Source organism: Labrus mixtus, chromosome 21 (genome assembly GCF_963584025.1).
Source record: "Labrus mixtus chromosome 21, fLabMix1.1, whole genome shotgun sequence".
Classification (NCBI taxonomy): Eukaryota; Metazoa; Chordata; class Actinopteri; order Labriformes; family Labridae; genus Labrus; species Labrus mixtus.
Window position 1 is genome coordinate 17,146,213 of NC_083632.1, and position 21,219 is coordinate 17,167,431.

Below are 21,219 nucleotides of genomic sequence, written 5' to 3' on the forward strand. Positions count from 1 at the left end.
CGTGTCATTTGAACTGTACACACGGCGGTAACACCGCCAACGTCCTGCTGGAAAATCAGATTTAGGATGACACACTTACATTAAGGCGGCCATGATTTAAATATATGGTAATGGGTAATGTGATTATTGAGCTTGTCCATCTTGAAGGACTCCGGTATACAGAAACTTCTCCTTTCCCTTCTTAACTGGATTTTCTCCCATTAACTCGGGGGTATTCCATAAAAAAAAAAAGGTTCTGTAAAAGCTCAGTTACTGACAATTTAATTACTTAATGCCAACTTTTACTTTAACTTTACTTGAGCCTTACCCGTTCCACTAACTCAATTAAACCATGTCTCCTAAGTGTTTTCACAAATAAGAATTGAATAACCTCTAGTGTGCACTCTCATAGTACATGACCATAATAATTGTAAATATATACAGTATATACTATATAAAAAAGGGAAATTCATGGTTTTTTGCAGGGGTGGAACAGAAACCTTCTAATTAAATAAGGTGATAAATGTATCACCTAAAAGCAGCCATGTGATGTCACAAAGGGAAACTCTCCAAACAGCCTGTTAGAGCAAACATTTTCTGAAAAGTGGAGCAGGCAGAAGACGGAGAGGATGGTCTTTTCTCATAATTTGGGGGTTTGTTGTTATAAATACATGGTAATGTGTATTTTTCCACAATACGTGACCTTTAGGTCCCATTCATGTTTCTCCTCTTCTTTTACAAACATACCTCTTGGCTTTGGACTGCTCCTTCTCCCACTCTTTGAGGAGTTTGGGCACCATCATCTTGGAGCTGTCCCGCTCGTTCAGAGACCACAGGTCTTTGGCCTCCAGGGGCATTTTGTAGCCTTTAATGGCCATACTGAGGAGGAGAAAAAGAGTAGTTTGAAATAAATACTGCAAAAGAGGAACGAACTCTGATGTATAAAAAAAAAGACATATCATCTTAAGGTTTGTTAGCCTTCTTTTGAATCATTCCTTTGCTTTTCTCTCTTTATTCTGTGTTTCATTCTCTGACATAAACGTGATTAAAAAACTAAAACCCTTCATCTCGAAAACAACTCGTATGATGCTCCCTAAAAGACACTCAACTGAGCTGGCTGGATGTTGCTAATCATCATTAAGTGTAAGCAGATTTTACTTCCCCGGAAATTGGCTAAATGTGTTTTCCGGCTCAAGGGGGAGATTGGCTTACAGAAGAAAACAGAAAGATGATGCTTTAGTTCCATAAGAAACAGCGTCCTCTTTTTTTGATGAATCAAAACAAGTGCAGATAATAAGAGAAGTGCTGGTTTGAGCTAACAGCCATCTGAAACATGGCCTCACAAAATGTACATGATAGCTCCCCAGTAATTCTGTTAAAACTACATAGAACACTGCAGGCAGCATCAAAGTGTCCAATTTAGAGTACACAGAAAAGGCGATGTGTCATAAAACATTGCCCCTGGTTTTGCCAAAGGTCATCACCCAATTCACCTTAGAGCCAATCACTTTCTAGCAGCCTCCTAGGAAGCTGTGCAACTGCTACTGAATTAAGCTGCTTGGAGAAGTTAGCTGCCACGATGGGAAAAATGTATTATTAATCAAACAACTACAGGCAATAATAATAATACACAGACAGAAAAAAAAACAATATTTCCTTTTATTGAGCCTGCAGGCAAGCTCCTAGCCAGCCAGTTAGTTAAGACTGTTTGTGAGTTTGGCTTTTAAGTTGATGATTCAGGTAAAGTAAGAGCGGAAATTTCAGTAGCTGTTTTGTTATTTGAAATAATCTAATTATAAATGTGTTTCCTAAAGATGGTACACTACTTTAGTAAGAGCAGTAAAATAGAGACTTTCTCTGTTGCTGCACAAGCCAAGACGAGCTAGCTAACACTGCAGACGCTATTGGCCTGCTTCACTAAGAATTGATTGTGGCTGCTAATAAAGCCAAAGATTGCGCCTCGTTTGCTCCCGCTATCTGCGCCATCTGACGGTCTAATTCCCAAAGCATATCGAGCTAATGATATTCATGCGCCAGCACGCCCACATAAAGATGATGAGCTAGGAGAGGAGGGGAGTTTTTTTTATTCCAGACATTAAATATGTAAAATTAGTTTTACTGTTTAGAATAAAGCTTTCTCTCTGAATGGAGGGAGCAAAAGTGCAAAAACGGGTCCTGATGCGCAGTGGCTCTAAAGCTCTCCACAGATGTGCATGAAGTGTCGAGTCACTGACGGCTCCAGGTTGATTTAACTAGAGATGCACTATCCACTTTTTTTTCAGTTCCGATCCGATTCCGACACTGAATCCGATATTTTTGTCATATTGAATAATTTTATTGTTGTTGTTGGTATTGTCTGTAAGGCTGCACAGATATGTAATGAACCCGGCATTGTGCTGGCTTCACATACAAACAGGAAGCAGCAACAACCGTCAGGTTCTCAAACTAAATATTTTAAACTGAAGTATAAGAGTTGTACTTTTAATTATATAGAAGCAGCTGCTCCATTTCGTCTGAAGGTCGTCATGGAGACGATTTGTGGACACTTCTAACAGTTCAGTCTGAGCGTCTTCAAAGCGAGACTGTGCGAGTTGAGAATGTTTAAAGTTGCCCAACCATCTTTCCTGATCAGTGAAATGGATTGGCACCCACAGTTCGATATCCGATACGTAAATAACGTCAATATCGGACCTGATACCGATATAAGATCGGATCAGACCATCTATAGATGTAACCCCCAGTGATATAAATAGAACTGTCAAATGAGACAGGCGCACTCAGGACGCTGTCTGCTAGGTAGTGCAGTCTGCACACATTTCAGCCTTTGCACATGCTTTTTGGATTGCACATTATCTTTTTCTCTCATTCGCACAAGTTAAGCAGCCGTAAAAGCAGCACAATCCTTCTGTGGGTCAGGCCCTTTGTCTTACCGAGGAGTAATCAAGCTTGCAACGGGGCCAAGATTATTCTTAGCCTATAAAGCCTAGCGTGTTAGGCAGGTAATTGTGCAGCTCTGCTAGGTTAATTAAAGATGTAGAGAGGTTTACTGCAGCACTAGAATCTGGTTGGTCATTTCAAGAATAACTTAGTCTTCGTTGTTTGTAGCTAACCAGAGTGTATTGGCTAAATTTCGTAGCATTGTTGAGCTAGCTTGTTTTAGAGAGTCAGGGTGGTAAATGATTGGCTGTAGGGTAAGGATGCTTTGACTTTTGTGTTGACAAAAATAACAAAAAATAACATTTTGAAGTGACTATGAGTATATTACAGAAGATGGATAAACACATGTTATTAATACTCTTTTACTGAGATCACAATATTTTCAACATTGGTTTTTGGTGCAGTTACAGAGACCCGGTGTGAACCCACCTCGTGAACCACCAAAACGTGATGGTGGAGAGAAAACCCGCTGTGGCTTCAGGACAGGGATTCTGAGAAGAAAATGAAAAATGTGCATGAAAAAAAAAGTAGGCCAGAGAGGTTAAACTGGGATAAGGAGGACGTATTTCTGAGAGCAGCCACAAACACTCGTGCTGTCTGTGAGTGTGACAACTTGAACAAGCCCCACAGCACACTCAGACGTGCAAGCACTCAAACAAGATGTTCTCACATACAACATACACACACACACACACACACACACACACACACACACACACACGCACACTCATGCTTCATGGGTTCTGAGTGAACACTGAAGTTGGATGGATAACTCACAGGGTCTGTGACAACATTGGAGAAGAGAGGCGGTTTCTCGTTGAAGCAGCAGAGGATCAGTTCACAGACCACCAGAGCGAAGTAGAAGTAGAACGTGGTGAATCGCAGCTTGTCGGTCACTTCGCTCTGAAATGTCAAGTGAGGACACAAAAATACAAATCCAGAAAGAGGTGAGTTCAGGTAAACTGTAGTTATGATGTATCTGATTTCTTTTCCCCAGACAAAGTCGTTCCCCCTCCTCCAGTAAATTGGCACCAGTCAGTGTGAGGGTGGATGATAGCTAACTTGAGCTTTTTGCTCTCATCACCAGTACATTTGAATTGTGATTAATTGTGTAGCCCTAGTATATGGCTGAAAATTATCAATGAAATCCTTCATTACATCATTAAAAATTCACAATAGAGTAATATGAACGAGAGCCCGATCGATTAATAGCCCAGTCGATAATAACAGCCAATATTAGCATATCAAGTGACTATTGGTATCGGATATTACTAGATTTATACACCAGTCAACTAGCATTTCATTTGAGTATCATTGTATCACAATCGCAGTTCACTCTCTGGCAGTCACCAGCAGAGTGCTCCATGGATCTTGTCTTCATTATAAAACTTTTCCAAGGTGTATAATAACTTATTGAAGGATCAACGCGATAAATATGTATATCTAACAATCTCTACAGATAGATCGATCTAGGAAGTTATGGGTAGATATATCGGTATCAGTTTTTGTTCTCCTCCTAATATCGATATCGGTATTGATCCCAAAAATCCCATACAGTCGGGCCCTGCTATGAACCTACGTCCAGATGTACAGCTTCACTTTGAGTTATAATGGGAGTTTATGTTAATGTTCTGTCATTGTTTTTTTCTTTGAGTAACCCCTTTGTGCTTTATGTTTGTCAAGTGCTGCTTTATGAATGAAATGTATCATTACTACTTTTCCAATGTTGACCTTATACTGTTTGCTCTTCGGTGTTATATTACCCGCTGCTGTCTGAACAGAATCAAACAGATGATGGACTATTTAGCATACGTTAGAAGGGGGGGGGGGGGGGGGGGGGGGTGCGCAATAGCATGACTGTAACACAGAGCCGAGGTGTGTTGTTCCATCAGTTACAGTTTATTAGGGAAATTATGTCACAGTGTCAACATGTTTATCAGACTTTATTATTATATTGTGGTTATTAAGATAACAAACAGCCATCCATTGATCTGAGTTCTCTCCTCCACCACACACAAACTCCTGGATCAGCTCTACAAAGCCATGGAGTGGTAACACCTTGCCCTCTGCAATCACTTTTCTGTTTTCTGAATCATATTTGGACCAACTATCTGGATCAACGTGATTAGAGCAGCTCAAGTCTACTGTAGCCTGAGCTGACCCGAACACATGGCTGACTAGATCGCCACCTGCCTTTCTCATTCTCTGACCCACTGACCGCCCGAGGCTCGGCGCACACGTGTGTCTGCCCGCTGGTATTACTTTTTAATCAAAACAAGGTACAAAAAACAAAATATTTGGGGCATTTTTGGAAACAAAGATGGATTAAAGCTTTTTTTTTTGGGGGGGGGGGGGGGGGTACAGAAATGCCTCACATGTGCAGCATGAGTTTGTAACAACCACAACTGATCCCTGACAACAGTTAGACACACCTTCTGCTACCTGGTATGCACCTGCAGGTCCTACAGTATATGTGACATGTCGTCTACCATTAACCAAACATGAAAGATGCTCTGCCCACGCGTGGATTCAATAAAAGCAAACATCATACATATTGAATCATGGTGACTTGCATTTCTTGCCCATCTGTCTGGGGTAGTGGATTCCAGATTCAGGTTTCTAATAGCAACAAACATTGTACATCATTTGCTCCCACTATCTGCCCTGTCTCCAGGTCTAATTCACAAAGCGTTAAGTGCAAGCGATATTCCAGCACTAATGTGTGGGCTTTTTGTGCCTTTATTGTAGAGATAGGACAGTGGATAGAGTCAGAAACCAGGGAGAGAGAGAGAGTGGGGAATGACATGCAGGAAAGCAGCCACAGGTCGGATTCGATCCTGGGCTGCCTGCTTGAAGGACTACAGCCTGTGGGCAGCTGTGGCTCAGTTGGTAGAGTCGTCGCCTCGATCCCCAGCTGAGCAACATGTCCGATGTGTCCTTGGGCAAGACACTTAACCCTGCATTGCTCCCGCTGCTTCGGAGGGGGTGTGTGAATGAATTAGTGTTGTACTTACTCTCTGATGTACGTCGCTTTGGATAAAAGCGTCTGCTAAGTGAATTGTAGATGATGGTTGTAGATGATGTAGCCTCCAAAAGACTCCTCAATTAAAGGCAACGAGTGACCAGCGAAGGTGAGCAGTGTGACTCACAGGCTGTCAGTACAACACAACCTTCACCGTAGCATGAGAGCTCAACTACCGTACTGTAGCTAGTAGGAGAGCAAATCCAGAAAGTGAAAACAGATGGTACTAAAAGAGCGACACGACTGCTGCACGGAAATGTCATTTTGTAGACTTTGCTGAGCACAGTGGAAATCCTCACAGGTTGACAGCTTAAACCTCTTTTTCTCTCTGGGAGACCTCCAAAATCAGATCTTATATTCCAGAATTTACGGTACACAATATAACGTGAACATCCACGTGCGGTTCGTTGCTCTGAATTTTCCTGAATGTTCCCTCAAACATCAGCTCGCTCGACTTCACATTTTATGAAGGGACGGAAATGATGGGGATATTTTTCACACAAGGTGCTCACCCTGAAAAATTCAGGAACATTTTCTGGAGTTTTGTGCACCCATTAACATCAAAGTTGTAAATTGAATAACATTCCTAAGGAAACAAATTGATTAATTTAACTGTAAAATAATCATTTTTAGCCTGAAAACAGCCACGTGTGAGATTTTGTGTGAGAAAGTTGTCACATGAATTTGTGGTATTAATCAACAACTGTACTGTTTTGATCGTCATGGATATTTAATGATCAAGCTGAGTAATGAAGCTGCATCTGATAGATAATTCATGTTTCTTACTAGCTTTTTTTCATGCTGTCTTGTCTGAATGTGTGTATGTTTTCTTAACAACATTCCCTCTCTTATATTTTTGCCTGCAGGGTTTGTTTGCTGTTGGAGAGCTGTGCAGCACTGGAGGTGAGATAAGTATGTAAGGAACAACAGGCCTACTATTCCCTCTCTGCTTAGTGGTGGCCTGGTGTGAACCCTTCAAAACATCCACTCAGTGTAAGCTCCCGACCAACTCTTGAGACAACAGCAGGGGCGGGGGAGGGGGGGGGAGAACAATGAGGACGATACGAGGCAGAATATAAGAACAAAGATGACTTGGAGTACAAGTCGGTAAGGAGACAGTTGAGGATAAGAACGTGAGGGAGATGCTGAAGTGGGAGGAGGAAAGAGCGCCAGGCGGAAAAGATGAAGACGGACATGTGATGAGAGAGGCATCTGAGGACTGCGGCGTGTTCTCACCTGACTGGAGGCCTGTAGGATCTTGGAGCGGAAAGGCACGATGGCACACAGCACAGACAGGAACCAGAAGAAGAAGAGGACCCCTGAGGACTGAACCCCGCGTAACCTCTCAAACTGGATCAGAAACGTGGCCAACAGCTGAGAGAGAAGGGAGTAGGGGGGGGAGAGAACTGAGTTAGATTACTGAGGGCATGTAAGGTGAGCCTGGGTAAATCTGTCATACTGAATGTCGGGCTGCTGTTCTGGGTATTTTTTTAATCCCCCACACACACCTCAAGAGAACAACAGACACACTCTCCTTATTATTAGTGATGGCTTCAAGTACTCAATGATGTCATCATTAAAGTGATGTTTCACTCCTTACACACCTGCACACGTGCTGTTTTAGCTCAGTTAGCGTTGCATGCACCATGTCATGCCGTGAACAGGGAAAGGGAAGTGTGGAAGTACTCTGACAAAAAAGACGATGATAAATTGCAGCGACCGTAATGTGGCATTAAATTTACATATGATAGAAATACTAGTTTGATGCTTAACCTCATGTTCTTTAAGCAGGAGAAACCAATGGAGACTGACAACAGGCAGTGGCGTTTCACATTGTTTGCTGAATTTGTTTGTTTGCAAAATGTGGGTTGGATTAAGTACCGAAGTTTGAATTTGGTTTGTTAGCAGACAAAAAAAAAAAAAAAAAAAAAAAAGAGTTCAACTGAGGTTAATGGTGCTTCGGTCCTTAGTGCTGCAGATATTTGTCTCATACTGAAGTCATTCTCATATCAATAATCTGACTGGTGTTGAGGTCTTTGACTGGAAAAATGTAGACTCTGGACTTTCTTAACATTTGTTAAGTTATTCAAATGTGGACCAAGCAAATGAGCATCCTAAAGTGACCCCACTAATGTGGCAAAATGACTTTCAAAAAACATGTGACATTCTAGGAACATTGTTTTCACAATACTTACAACCCTGTTCCCCTCTCTAAACTCGATTGTTATTATTATTTTTTTTTTAAACAATATTTTTTCTCGAGTCCGCCTGTCTTGTAAACTGAGCACGCTTCATAATTACGCGAGAGAGAGAGAGACAGAGAGAGAGAGACAGAGAGAGACAGAGAGAGAGAGAGAAAAAGGGACGTGCAGTCGAGTCCGTGGCCGCACATCGGAGGACAACACAGAGAACATTACAGCTACTTTGTGGCTTATATTGAGTCATTTTAGTCAGATACAGCCATGAGACTCTAGATTTCTCCATAATGAAGGCTGTCAGCGTTGTTTATCCGCGTGCTTGTGCTCGTGCATGAAGTGTACTGTGACGGAGCATACCTCTCTGAAGTGTGCCAGAGCCAAGGAAGTGTACCGTGCTTGAGCACGACACGGAGCGGTCACACTGACCAAACTAACTGGACTTTAGGGTTTAAGCGTGCTTGGGCACGGTACGGATAGCCAGTGTGACCGCACCCTTAAAGGACTTTGAGGCGGACACATCTGGCTGTAGATGTTCTCCCGGATGTGTTTGTGGATGAACTTCACAAAACATTTGTTATTTGTGTCTTTAATTTGCAATAATATATTGTTTGTATTTGTATGTTTGGCTGCTCGTTGTTTGTGTGAAACTTTGTGAAATGTGCTGCTGCCTGTCTCGGCCAGGACTCTCTTAAAAAATAGATTTTTAATCTTAACAAGTTTCTTTCCAGGTTAAATTTCAAAAATTTAAATAAAATTCTTCCAAAACGTGTGACCTTTTCATGTCAGTTGCATCCCAAGGTTCACTCAAGATGTGTTTCAATTGAAACGGTAGGGAAGGAGTTTATCTCTCGCCTTTCTTTGCAAACAAGAAACTCCACAGACCAATTCATTTTCTCTGAGTGAAAGTACACCCTGTGCTCTGAGTGACTGTACATGAACCAAACCGGTTTTACTGGAACTTGTGTCAGACCACCTTTTTTTTCAAGAACAAGCAGATCAAGGGTTTTAAAAAAAAAAACACACAGTCATCATGTGCCGTTTGTATCAAATGCAGGGTGGTTCAGGCCTTACTGAAAATCAAGAGGAGCAGGAATGTGTCTTTCCATCGTAACAGGAAGGAGGTCAAATATCTGTATTTACACAGGCTGCAGTCAGGCCTCTGCTCTTACTCACTAAACAAGTTGTACTGGCTATAAACTGGTGTCTGTTCCAGCTATCCAGTTGAAATGTAATAATAAATAATGACTACGCAAATATGAACGACATAAAATGTGTCAAAATGTCAACCCATGAATGTTATCTCCCACTTCAAATTAAATGTTTACGCAGTAGTCTTCTCATGATTTGTTTTTTTGTCCTCTATATTTCTTTATTCAGATATTCTGGACAGTGATGAAAGCGGCAGACTCAGTGAGGCTATCTCTCATCACACTGTGTCCTCAGATAACATCTCTGCAGCGTGAGTTATTCATCTGCTCGAATTTGGATATGTAAAATAATGTTTGTACAATTCCACTGTAAAATCTATATTTGTCTCCGAGCCCTGACTCTTCAAAAAGTGATCATAAAAGGTGTGGAAATGTTTACCCAATACAAGGTGAGGACTGATAGAAGAAAAACACACTCTCCTATAAAAAGCCATACAAATATCTTCAGGAGATTTTTTTCTTCACAGGATATGAATTTCTGTGTAACTGGAAATCCTCTTACCATGGTCATGCCGAGCACCAGCGGGGTGATGAAGAAAATGGGCGGCTGGCTGTTTTCCTGCCGCAGCTCGTGGAATGTGTAGAAGAGATCTGTCCAACACACGATCCATAACAGCAAACCAAACACCTGAGAGGAAACAGAGAGAGAGAGGGAGTGTGGGTACAAATAAAAGAACAGAAAGTGGAAGTTAGTGTGACGGTTTATGGGCTGACAACGTATCCAAACATCACAGGATGGAGGAGTGTATTAACAAGTCCAGAGTCCAGAGTCCAGACCAAAAAACAGAGAACTGAAAATTGACAGATGAGGGGCGACGTGAGCCTAGTGGTTAGCGTGCGCACACCACGGGTTCGAATCCAACCTGTGGCTCCTTTTCTGCATACTCCCTAGTCTCTCTCTCCCTGATTTTTGACTCAATCCACAGTCCTATCTCTTAAAATAAAGGCATAAAAAGCCCCCAAACAAACCTTTAAAAAAGCAAATTGACAGATGGAAAGCTTTACACTGTTCACATTCTGTCTTGGTGTCAGTGTTATGATGTTCATTTTAACCAGCACTCATGAGTAAAAACCAGCATCATTGGAACAGAAGAAGCCGTGCGATCCATCCATTCCATTATCTATACCGTTTTTCCAGTTTGAGGTTGGGGGGAGGGGGTCTGGAGCCGATGCCAGCTGTCATTGGACGAGAGGCGGGGTACACCCTGGACTGGTGGCCAGTCAATCACAGTCTGACATATAGAGACAGACAACCAGCCACACTCACATTCACCCCAATGTGCAAGTTAAGAGTCACCACTTGACCTAACGAGCATGTCTTTGGACTGTTGGAGGAAGCTGAAATATCCTGAGGGACACCACAGGGAGAACATGCAAACTCCACAAAGAGGGGCTCCTGTCAGACGGGGATTCGTACCAGGGACCTCCTCGCTGTGATGCAACAGGGCTAACCACATGCAGCCCGCAGGTGTTAGATAAGGTAAAGACAATTTTTATCCCGTGTATATGAATAGAAAGCCAACAGTTAGCCAGCCAGCAAGCAGTGTCTGAAATATTAACCGGGGATGTTATCGGCTTCAGGAAAAGTAGCCAAAAAAATATAAATCAACACCATCATATTTATGATCCAGTGAGTGATATTTCCCGGCATTACAGAGCTGAGGGAGAAAAGGAGGATTAATGCAGTGTTTCCAAATATAGACGATACCTGGGTGGGTAACTAAACCAAGAGAGCTGTATCACATTCGCTTCAGAGAAAGAGAGAGAGAGAGAAGGTCCACTGTCCGTACATCCCTCTTGCTCATATCAAAACTGAAGCTTCTCATGGCTACATTTTAAAAATGTAAATGTACAGCTGCTTGCTGCTGGTGCTGTCTTGAACTCCTATTAATAACAGAAAATCGAGTGAAACTTTTCAAAACGCAAGGCGTACTCCTGGTGGTTGTGTGGATGGATAAATTGAGCAGATTAAAATTGTTTGTTGCTAAATTAAATCAATTTAGAGGGGAAAACACATTTGATATCACTACAAACCTAGTATTATAATATACCCTAAGATATCTCGTCATTCTGTGGGAAACACTGTAATGTTAAAACAAAATGTGCAAACTTCACATTATGGCTCTGCCAGTTCCCCAGACTCAGCTTCAATAGCTTTTACGCAGACCATGAGGTAGAGCAGTGGTGTAACAGTCCTGTTTGAAAAGAATGTGTAAAAAAGGCGACTGATGAAAGAAGAACGCTTCCCACACTGACAATCCAGACCACTGTGATGTCATATCAAACCAGAGCGTCCGTACTTACTGTTTTGAATCTGTTCATTATGGACATCATGATGTATCCTTTGTTGTTTCTCTTGAGATAGAACAGATACAACGGACTGACGGCCCACAGGTAGATGCACGGCAGCCATGACAGGACAGACAGCTGGAAACACTCTGGAAGGTCGGGTCGATTTGTGTTCAGCGTCTGATTGGCTACCTGCAGAGACACACACAGGGGGGAAAAAGCATTTTAGCTCGCAGTCCTGCATAGTCTCATATCAAATACAGCCATACAGCGCTCTGTGAACCATGTGAGACTCTGACAAACATGCATCAGCACACTTCCACCACCCACACAAACACAAACACAGCATCACACCCTCCTCAGACCAGATGCTTTCCATTGACTAAACTATGTAAACTGTGGAGAATGTGTATCTATGTTCAGAGGGCAGGAAAACATGATGTTTCAGAAACTTGTGCAATACAGCAAGAACATTTTAATCAAAATTCCACGATTACCAGCTCAACAAGAATCCTCAAAGAGGCAGGTTAAAAGTTCAGATCAGCAGCATCCTGCAACTATTTATAGTATGTTATTTACTACTCTTTTTGACTGAGACTATAAAATCAAAGCCCTGAAACATAAATGTATCTACAAATATGTATATTTATTTTTGATTTATTAGAGCACAGTGAAGCATCATACAGAGCTTTATAACTTTCAGGTGTTTGCAGGGTGTTTACCTTGAAGATATTTTAATCATAGCAACAAAAGAGGTAAAAAAAAAAGTATAATGTCATCAATAGGCAATTGAACGTAACAGGATTTTTATCCAGAACTTGCTGGTTAGGTTTAGTTAACTAAGTATATCTCGTTTCTTTTAGGGTAAAGGTCAAAGAACTACCCTGAAATGTTTCTTAAAATATTCGAGCCATTTCTCAGTTCAAATCCGCTTACTGAGTCCCTGAACATACTACACAGTGAACTTGAGCTCCGAGTAACAGACTGTGTAGTTCAAGGCAAAGCCGCCCATCCCCCCCTGACTCTTCTTTTTAACAGTGTTTTCACACACGCACAAAACTCTCGTAAATGACCCCAAATGTTCAGGGTGAGCTGCATGAGTGAACACAAAATAACAGATCTATAACTCCGACTTTTAGCTGTACAGTTCACTTATCTACAGAAATAGGGTTTTTACAGAATAAAAAGTAAATGGAAACGGCTTAAGAGGATGTAAAAAAACGGGTGTTAACGGGTGGACATTACTCTTGACTTGTCAGTTGGTCATGTCAGGGATGGTTTTTAAGTGAAATGAGACATTCAAAGACGCAGAGGTGCTGTTCTTTCCCATCACTGTGCCTACAGAGAGACCCCACTGTCTGTGCGGTGGCTGAGCTACGGTACGCCTGAAGGGAAAAAATTCTACTCGATCATTGCGATTAAAATATGAATGCACAGATGACAGACGGAGAGAGTAAAACGTTTGATGTCATGAGGTGGCGATCACTTTGACTCGTCAACTGAGCTGTCTGCAATGTTTTTAAAGTGAAATGAGACATTCAAAGGTGCATCGGTGTGATTCTTCACCATCACCATGACAACACTGAGACACTGCAGTGGCTTTTCTACAGTGCGTCTAAAGAGACAGAACAGTGACGATGACAGCCCTATTTGATAAAGGCAGAAACTCTCATTAAAGCCCTCCATCTTGGAAATATTTTAAATATTATAAACCCCAGCATCCTTTCCGTGTCAAGTCCTGCCTCCTGAGACCCCACTTCCTCTTACTAATATTTGCCATGAAAACGTGCATGCTGTACTCTAACTGTAGGACTTTATCAAAGCAGCTTTCAGTTCACAAAAAGGAATCTTAATCCAACTCAATTCTCAGCTTACTGGGATCTCCTCAATTGGTGTGGATAATTGGATTGGAGCAGCTTGTACATAAAACATAGCGACATAAAAAAACAAATAAATTGTACAATATAAAAGCATCAGTAAGCCGGGGGACGAAGAACAGAGCATTCATTATTCTGATGGCAGAACAGATACATGATATAAAATAGTAAAGTGACACAAGCAGGCTCAAAAAGGAACACGCCTTGATGGAAGCAGAGAAATATTTGCCTGGACCAAGATGTTGGGCAGGAGCCAGGACCACCCCCCTCCCCCATCACTCTATGGGAAACACTAAGTAATTACCCTCTTTGCGCCGCTCTCATTTCTCTTCCTCATTTATGGCGCTCCGCTGTCAGCCATCGTAGACAAGCAGGACGGAGGCACACACACTTAACGTGGAATAGTTGGAGCTGCACTTTTCACTTAAAAAACATAAGAACCATGTGGGAGAATTGTGATTCACATTTTAGTAAGCGTCGAGCAGCCATAGTCTGTATCGAAAACCTATCGACTAGAGGTGTGAAATTCTCCTTTTCAGAAAACTCCAATTCTCCAGAGCTCTGATCCGATTCAGGGAGGATTCATTAAAATACAGAACGATTCAGAGCAGTGATATGTAGTGTTTGAGTAACAGGCAGAGGTGAGCTTCTGTTTGATTAGAGGTTACAATCACAGAGTTGGTCATGTAGACAACTGTAAGCCACAAGTTAGGGCGGCTTGCATGGGGACCCTGACCCCTAACCCTACCAAAGATTGCCTTAAAGGTCAGTTTAAGTAAGTCGCAGAGGTCCCCAAAACGTGTCTGTGAATTTTGTTGTGAAAAATCCACTTCGATGGGGCGCTGTTGACCTGTGCATCGAATAAATGGAGGCTATGGTCATCGAAGCGGGCGGCCCAGGTTTGAATCCAACCTGTGGCTCCTTTCCCGCATGTCAATCGGTTTCCATCTCTATCCACTGTCCTATCTCTCCAATAAAGGCACAAAAGCCCAAAAATAAATCTTTCAAATAAAATAAAATGTCTATAAACCCCTCTTTTTCAGCCCTGTTCAGAACAGTCTGTTTCTGTGGAAGGGGATGATGCTTGGGCTTTCTTGCACCATGCTCAATTGTTTACGTTCAGAAGGCAGAACAAACACCTAGCTGTGGGAGTGTCACCTACCTGGGGGAAAATCTCCAAACGGCCTGATTGAGCACACATTTTGTTTGTCGACACACTAGGGACACATATTAGTGGCAAAAAAAAACATAGTAAAGTGTATTTTGAATAATATGTGAAATTTATAAAAGACCTTTGATTTGGTCAGAAAGAAAGAACCATTGGTGGAAAGCACAGCACTGTACAAAAAGCCAAATCCTACCCACAACTCATTTGTTTGTTTGAGCAGTCTGTGGCACTTAAACTACACATTCACAGCACATATTGCTATGACACTTATCTCCCTGCCTACCATCAGCAGGTATTATCTGCTCATAAAACACAGGAGAGAAAGCACTAATTCGGGCTCCAAGCAAGTAGAAAAAAAAGTAGCTCCACATGTTAACATATCAATGTTAAACTTCTCCATGACATTGTATGAAACTGTATGATTATTTATTTAACTGCTGGAGAACAATAACTGGACAATCCAGAGGACATCCGGAGAAGAAAGGCAAAGTAAACACCGGTCACGATGTGATGCAGCCTTGACTCGGCAGTTATCGTGCTCTCCTGGACTAACACAGTCGAAGGCCCACCCACAGAAAGAACCAAGATAAACACAGCTGCCAGGCTCCGACCACTCACCATTCATAACCACACCCTCCTGCTGAAGCATGTGTGTACGGCCACTGTGAGTGGGTGTGAAAGTGGTGTGGTGGTTAAAAGGTGAAGGGTAATTGCTCCTACTAGTGGGTTTACAGTGAGTAGTGTAGAGGTAAGCTAGAAAATGTCTCCTCTTCTTCATACGCTCTTAACTTTTTGGTTCATGAATCCTAAACATTCGGGCAGCGTGTTGAAGTGGCGGTTTCATAACTCTTCCTTTACAGCAAAGAATGAACTAACCACAAGACATGATTTTCCTTTAATCTAAACCTGTAAACCCCATAATCTTTACCACAAAATGGATGAACTAAAGCTCATATAATAACTCAACAGAAAATAAAATAGACACTGAAGGTTGATCAAAAGTGGATTTTTCATATCTGCAAAAAACACAACAGAAAATCCAACTTTTTTTGGTCATTATTTTAGAAGCAGAAGTCACACTTTCAATCACTCCAGTCTGCCGTTCTTGGTTTCACTTGGAGGTAAATTCAATTTGTTTGCTTTTTTGAACTCTTGGTCTAGATTACAATACATCCCATCAGGCTCACTACTGTGAAGGGCAACCATCACACCTTTCTGATGTCTTAAAAAATTAAACAATCTTGAGAAAATATTGGATTGATCAAAACATTTAGGTGGGCTTTAGAAAGCTGACCATGAACAACGGTGTAAATGGTTAACGTTCAACTAGCATGAGTCATAATTTACCTCTCCAGTAGTTTACTGCTATCTCACTATTATAAGACATCAAGTACCAGGTGAACGGGTGCCCCCCGAATATTGGGTAATTTCTTGTTTTTAATTACCAGTACCAACTTTGCAAGCAAACTTCTGCACACTGTCTTAATTGAACAAATTGGAATAGAACCATTGGATAGATAGATAGAACCATCTTAACATAATTGCATCACAATTATCAGTAATCCAGTTGAACTGACCTGTGAACTTGAATGGGCAGCCCTTGCTCGCTCTATCTCTCACACGCAGGAAAAGTGGGTTAAAAATTAAGGCACCTGGTGACGTCCAGAAGAGAAAGCGTGATACAATTAAACTCAAATTAAATGCTGATTGATATATTGGCGCATATCTGCGATAGAATTAGCCAACACCGACAGTCAATGGACATGCTAATATCGTGGGATATTATCGGCTGGCCGATAAATCGGTCTGGCTCTATTTAAAATATACGGAAGATCTGTAGCTTGTTGAAAGATTCAGAACGTCTTTATACTGTCGATCATTAAAATAAAGGAGACTGTATCATTTTTAAAGCAGTGATATTGAAAGGTACAGAAGCTTTGACAATCTTGACGACCTTAATCCAAATAGATACACCTTATTTGCACCATGAACTCAAACTCCCTATCTGAGTCAGCCTGGACCAGAGGACTGACAAACTACAAAATCTTTCTGTTAACTTTACTCCACATGTTGGAAAAAGAGGCAGTGTGCAAATATCATGTTTAATGACCAACCGAAGCTCAAACAAGTCTCATTCTTATCTTGGTAACAAAGGCGCTAAATGTACATAAGATGTGGTTTCATATACTTCCATTGATTCGTTGGTGATTCTACAAAAAAGACGTTCATGTGAGCATAAAAGACAGATGTGTGCAGATATATGGACCTGTGTGTTGCACTGTAAGGTAAAGTAAGTTTCCATGTCTGAAAGAAGAAACTGAAGGCTGTTTTCTAAAGCTGCGATCTTAAAAGGATTACAGATACAATCTGAAATGTATATTTCGTAACTTCACACGAGAGATTGCAAAAGCCTTGAGAATCAAAAAGGAATATGTATAAAGGTAGCGAGACTAATCGGTTTCCCAACAGAGCTGTCTTTTTCTTATAAATGACATGAAAAAGCTGCACTAACACGCTGCACTTAGTACTTAAAGGCAGAGTGTCTGGCCTTTATTCCCTTTCACAGGCTTTTATCACCACACTGGAAACCTGAAACTTCAACAAAAGGTGAGGTGAAAAGGGTGAGGCGTTTTGCGATAACAGCCCGCCAGCCAGCATAGACTTGGACAGGAGGATTAATTCACTCGGCCGGGGGGGAAGCCAAACAACAGGAGAACAGGCAGGCTGGAGTAAATGAACTCTAAGATGGAATAATACTGGTTGGACATTTTTCTCACTTGTGAGTCACACCGCTCTGTTGAATGTACATCTATTCGTGAAAGTAATCACTGCTTGATGCGTGAACAGAGTCCAATTTGGAGTCAAGTCCCATGTCTAACATGTATTATGCACCATTATCAGAGGTCTCCAGCACTTGATGTCGGATTGAAACTTGAACTTTTCATATTAGCTCTTTCTTTGAGTTTCAAATCGTGACGGCAGATAGCAGCCCTTTGAAGGTCGGTAAATACAAGGCCTGCACGTTGTGTGTAAACATTCAATATTATGATTTATTGAAGTAACTATCCATTCATACACGCCACGGAAGCAGCAGGAGCAATTCTGGGTTAAGTGTCTTGCCCAAGGACACATCGGACATGTTGCCCAGCTGGGGATCAAATCCTCGACCTTCCGGTTGAGAGGGGCCACAGTCGCCCACATTTGAAGCTCCAAAAGTGTTTTCAACACACAGTGTCTCTTGTGCTCCCTGAAAACCGTAATGCAACACTAGGATACCAATATTTCGCCATTGCAGATGGTGTGGTCAGACACAGCTCATTTGCATTTAAAGCTACAGTCACAGAAACAGCCTGTTCTGAGCAGGGCTGAAATAGAGGGGTTTATAGACATGATCAAATACAGGATCAGAGTGGATTTAGAACAAGAAACTTCACAGACATGTATTGGGGAGCTCTGAGACTTATTTAAACTTGTTGAAAAGGAGGATAATATGTGACCTTTAAGATTGATGTTATCTGAACAGCAGAATGGTGTAATTGCATGTCCCAATTGTCCAGAGCTCAATGTTTGCATTGATGAGAATGCATGATCCTGTCAAACAAAATCCATCCATCCATCAACTGCCTTTACCGCTGGGTGGCGGGGGACTGGAGCTGATTCCATGCAGTCCAAGCTGAAGCCAGCTGTAGTAGCAGAGAACTCCCATGATTCCCCGCTAGCCTCAACATCATCTTTTGTTATTGTTTTGATTTTACATACTGTGCGTTTAAAGTTCCAAATATTTAAATTATGATTGTAAAGTTCAATGGTTAAATGCCCATATCTAAGCCTATAGAGACTCACTGCATTTGTTTGGAATTACTTCCTGTTTGCTTTCATATTGCTATATTTTAAAAAGTAAAAAACGTCATTCAGCCAATACAATGATGATGAAACACTTTAAAAAGGAGGGGGTTGAATCTATTTAAATAAAAGTCCCAAATCTCAAATTCACTCTGGGTCTTTTGACTGATAATTCTTTAAAAGGGGAGGCCCTACAACAACTAATATTAGCACGTCTCCGCCAGAATCTACCTCATACTGTAGGTAATGTCATCTTAATTACTCAAAGAAGCATTCAAATCACAGAAGAAGAAAAGCAATAAATCAAAAATTAGAAGACAGAGAACACAGGCCAGTGAAGACATGTCCTATCAGTTGAGTATTTACCCAAACTCAACATTAATCTTCTATTCTCTCTTTTCATGTTTAAGCAGTCTGCTTACACAACATTCAGTCGACTTTGTTGTCTGCACAAAGAACAAAAGAGGAAAGCGTGACAAGGACACATTTGTCAAAAGAAGGGCAGATCCTTCTGGAACAGGAGAACGGCAGATCGGATCTAGCTTCAGGAATACTGTAAAGATAAAAACTTGAATGTCGACACTCCCTGCAGAAGTGAACGTTAATGATAAACAGTAGGCATGCAACAATAAAATATTGAACCGTTTGGTACGGCATCCACGGTTCAATACTGACTTGTGAATTGCGGTTTTAACAGTTTGGCATTTAACTAGTTTCCGCGCGTTGTATTTCTCTCTAAATTGGCTCTGTCTATGTGTGTATGTGTGTGTCTGTGTGTGTGTATGTGTGTGCCTGTGTGTGCCTGTGTGTGTCTGTGTGTGTGTGTGTGTGTGTGTGTGTGTGTGTGTGTGTCTGTGTGTGTGTCTGTGTGTGTGTCTGTGTGTGTGCCTGTGTGTGTGTCTGTGTGTGTGTCTGTGTGTGTGCCTGTGTGTGTGCCTGTGTGTGTCTGTGTGTGTGTCTGTGTGTGTGTCTGTGTGTGTGTCTGTGTGTGTGCCTGTGTGTGTCTGTGTGTGTGTCTGTGTGTGCCTGTGTGTGTGTCTGTGTGTGTCTGTGTGTGCCTGTGTGTGTGTCTGTGTGTGTCTGTGTGTGCCTGTGTGTGCCTGTGTGTGCCTGTGTGTGTCTGTGTGTGTGTCTGTGTGTGTGTCTGTGTGTGTGTCTGTGTGTGCCTGTGTGTGCCTGTGTGTGTCTGTGTGTGTCTGTGTGTGTGTCTGTGTGTGTGTCTGTGTGTGTGTCTGTGTGTGTGTCTGTGTGTGTCTGTGTGCGTCTGTGTGTGCCTGTGTGTCAGCGCGCAGGGATGAGGAAACCCTGCCCACCAAGTGAGTTAATAGCCAATCACCATGCGCTAAAGTTTGGTGACGCTGACAACAACATTACTTTTAGCACGGCGAGCAGTGAGGAGCAGCCAGGCCCGGAGTGGCTAATCGGGACAATTCCCGGTGGGCCGGGTTGCCTTAAGGGCCGCCAGGGCCGGTACAGTGACAGTCTATAGATCATACAGGCTGCAGTCATGGCTCAAGTAGCGTTACACTACAGACCACTTTCTGATAGTGTGGAGCGAGCGTGCGCGCCTGGAAAACATGTACTGCACAGGGTTTCCCACTCGTCCAGGTATATTAACGGCCGCAAACGCCCTTTTTCCGAAAGCCTCTCTCCCTCATTATATCAAAAACATGCATTAAAAGATAACTGTGGGTCCGCGAACGTGAGGGAGAGACAGCTATACGGGTGAGCGAGAGTCGGGGAACGTGCCATTATGCATATAAGTGGACGGACAAGAAACAAAAAGTGAAATTGATCATCTGCTCTACAGTTTACATGTTAACCAGTGAAGTATGTGAACTACATGGCAGGCTGCTGTCTGTTCACTAACTGATGTCTTTCAACATCAACTGAGTGCTCCTCTGTCTGTGCGTCTGCGCATCACCCTCACTGCTCTTATTAAAAACTCTAAACTGGTCATAAACCACATCTGAACCTTCAGTGTGAGGTTTGATGTCTTTTGAAGTGTTCTTAAATCGTTTGAGCTGCTGTTAATACTCAAAATATTTACAATACTGAACATTACATGAATAAGAGAGGAGTGATAATCGTAACTAAAAGAGAAATATGACAGTATGCCACCAGTGCACTTTTTAGTTGACATTCATTGAGCTAATTGTAGTTTACTTCATGTTCAAATCTAATCTGACCTTTGCAATAGGCTGAAAGGAGAGCACCTGAATTTGTTTTGCTTCAAGGTAAAATAAATAGTTTTAAAATGAAAAAAGTAGCTCTCTTTCTAAATCCCTTGATGTTCTGTAAAATTTGCCTAAAATACTTAACACTGGAAACATTTTAACGGCCCGGCCCGTCAGAACCGAACCGAACCGTGAACCGTGACCAAAAAACCGAGGTACGTATTGAACCGTGGGCTGACTGTATTGTTGCATCCCTAATAAACAGATCTCACTTGAGATCAAATTACACTTTAACTCGGGCTAAAACCATTTGGAACATGCATGGCTCCAACATGCTGTCCAAATTGTTTATATATACGCCAGGCTTTCAGATGACTCACACTCCACCCTCTTCCCTCTCTGCTCCTCCATGTCTGTGCTCCTCCTTTCTTTTGACTTGATGTTGTGTGAAGTCAGAGCCACAAAAGACAAAAATAACTTCATCTGATTTGTGAAAGTTTCACAACAAACGAACAAAATGT

The 21,219-nt window shown here is 41.9% G+C and overlaps 1 protein-coding gene across 2 annotated transcripts in view; it reads right to left on the reverse strand.

Annotated features, from left to right (window-relative positions):
* Positions 1–21,219, reverse strand: part of abcc3 (ATP-binding cassette, sub-family C (CFTR/MRP), member 3) — a 62,094-nt gene that overhangs the window by 32,029 nt on the left and 8,846 nt on the right. For both annotated transcript variants that reach the window (XM_061028959.1, XM_061028960.1), the window contains exons 2-7: positions 11,649–11,825; positions 9,847–9,972; positions 7,175–7,312; positions 3,694–3,819; positions 3,346–3,407; positions 727–858 (exon numbers count right to left, since the gene is read on the reverse strand). In XM_061028959.1, the coding sequence (XP_060884942.1) occupies positions 727–858; positions 3,346–3,407; positions 3,694–3,819; positions 7,175–7,312; positions 9,847–9,972; positions 11,649–11,825 (761 nt within the window). The remainder of the gene's footprint in view (positions 1–726; positions 859–3,345; positions 3,408–3,693; positions 3,820–7,174; positions 7,313–9,846; positions 9,973–11,648; positions 11,826–21,219) is intronic.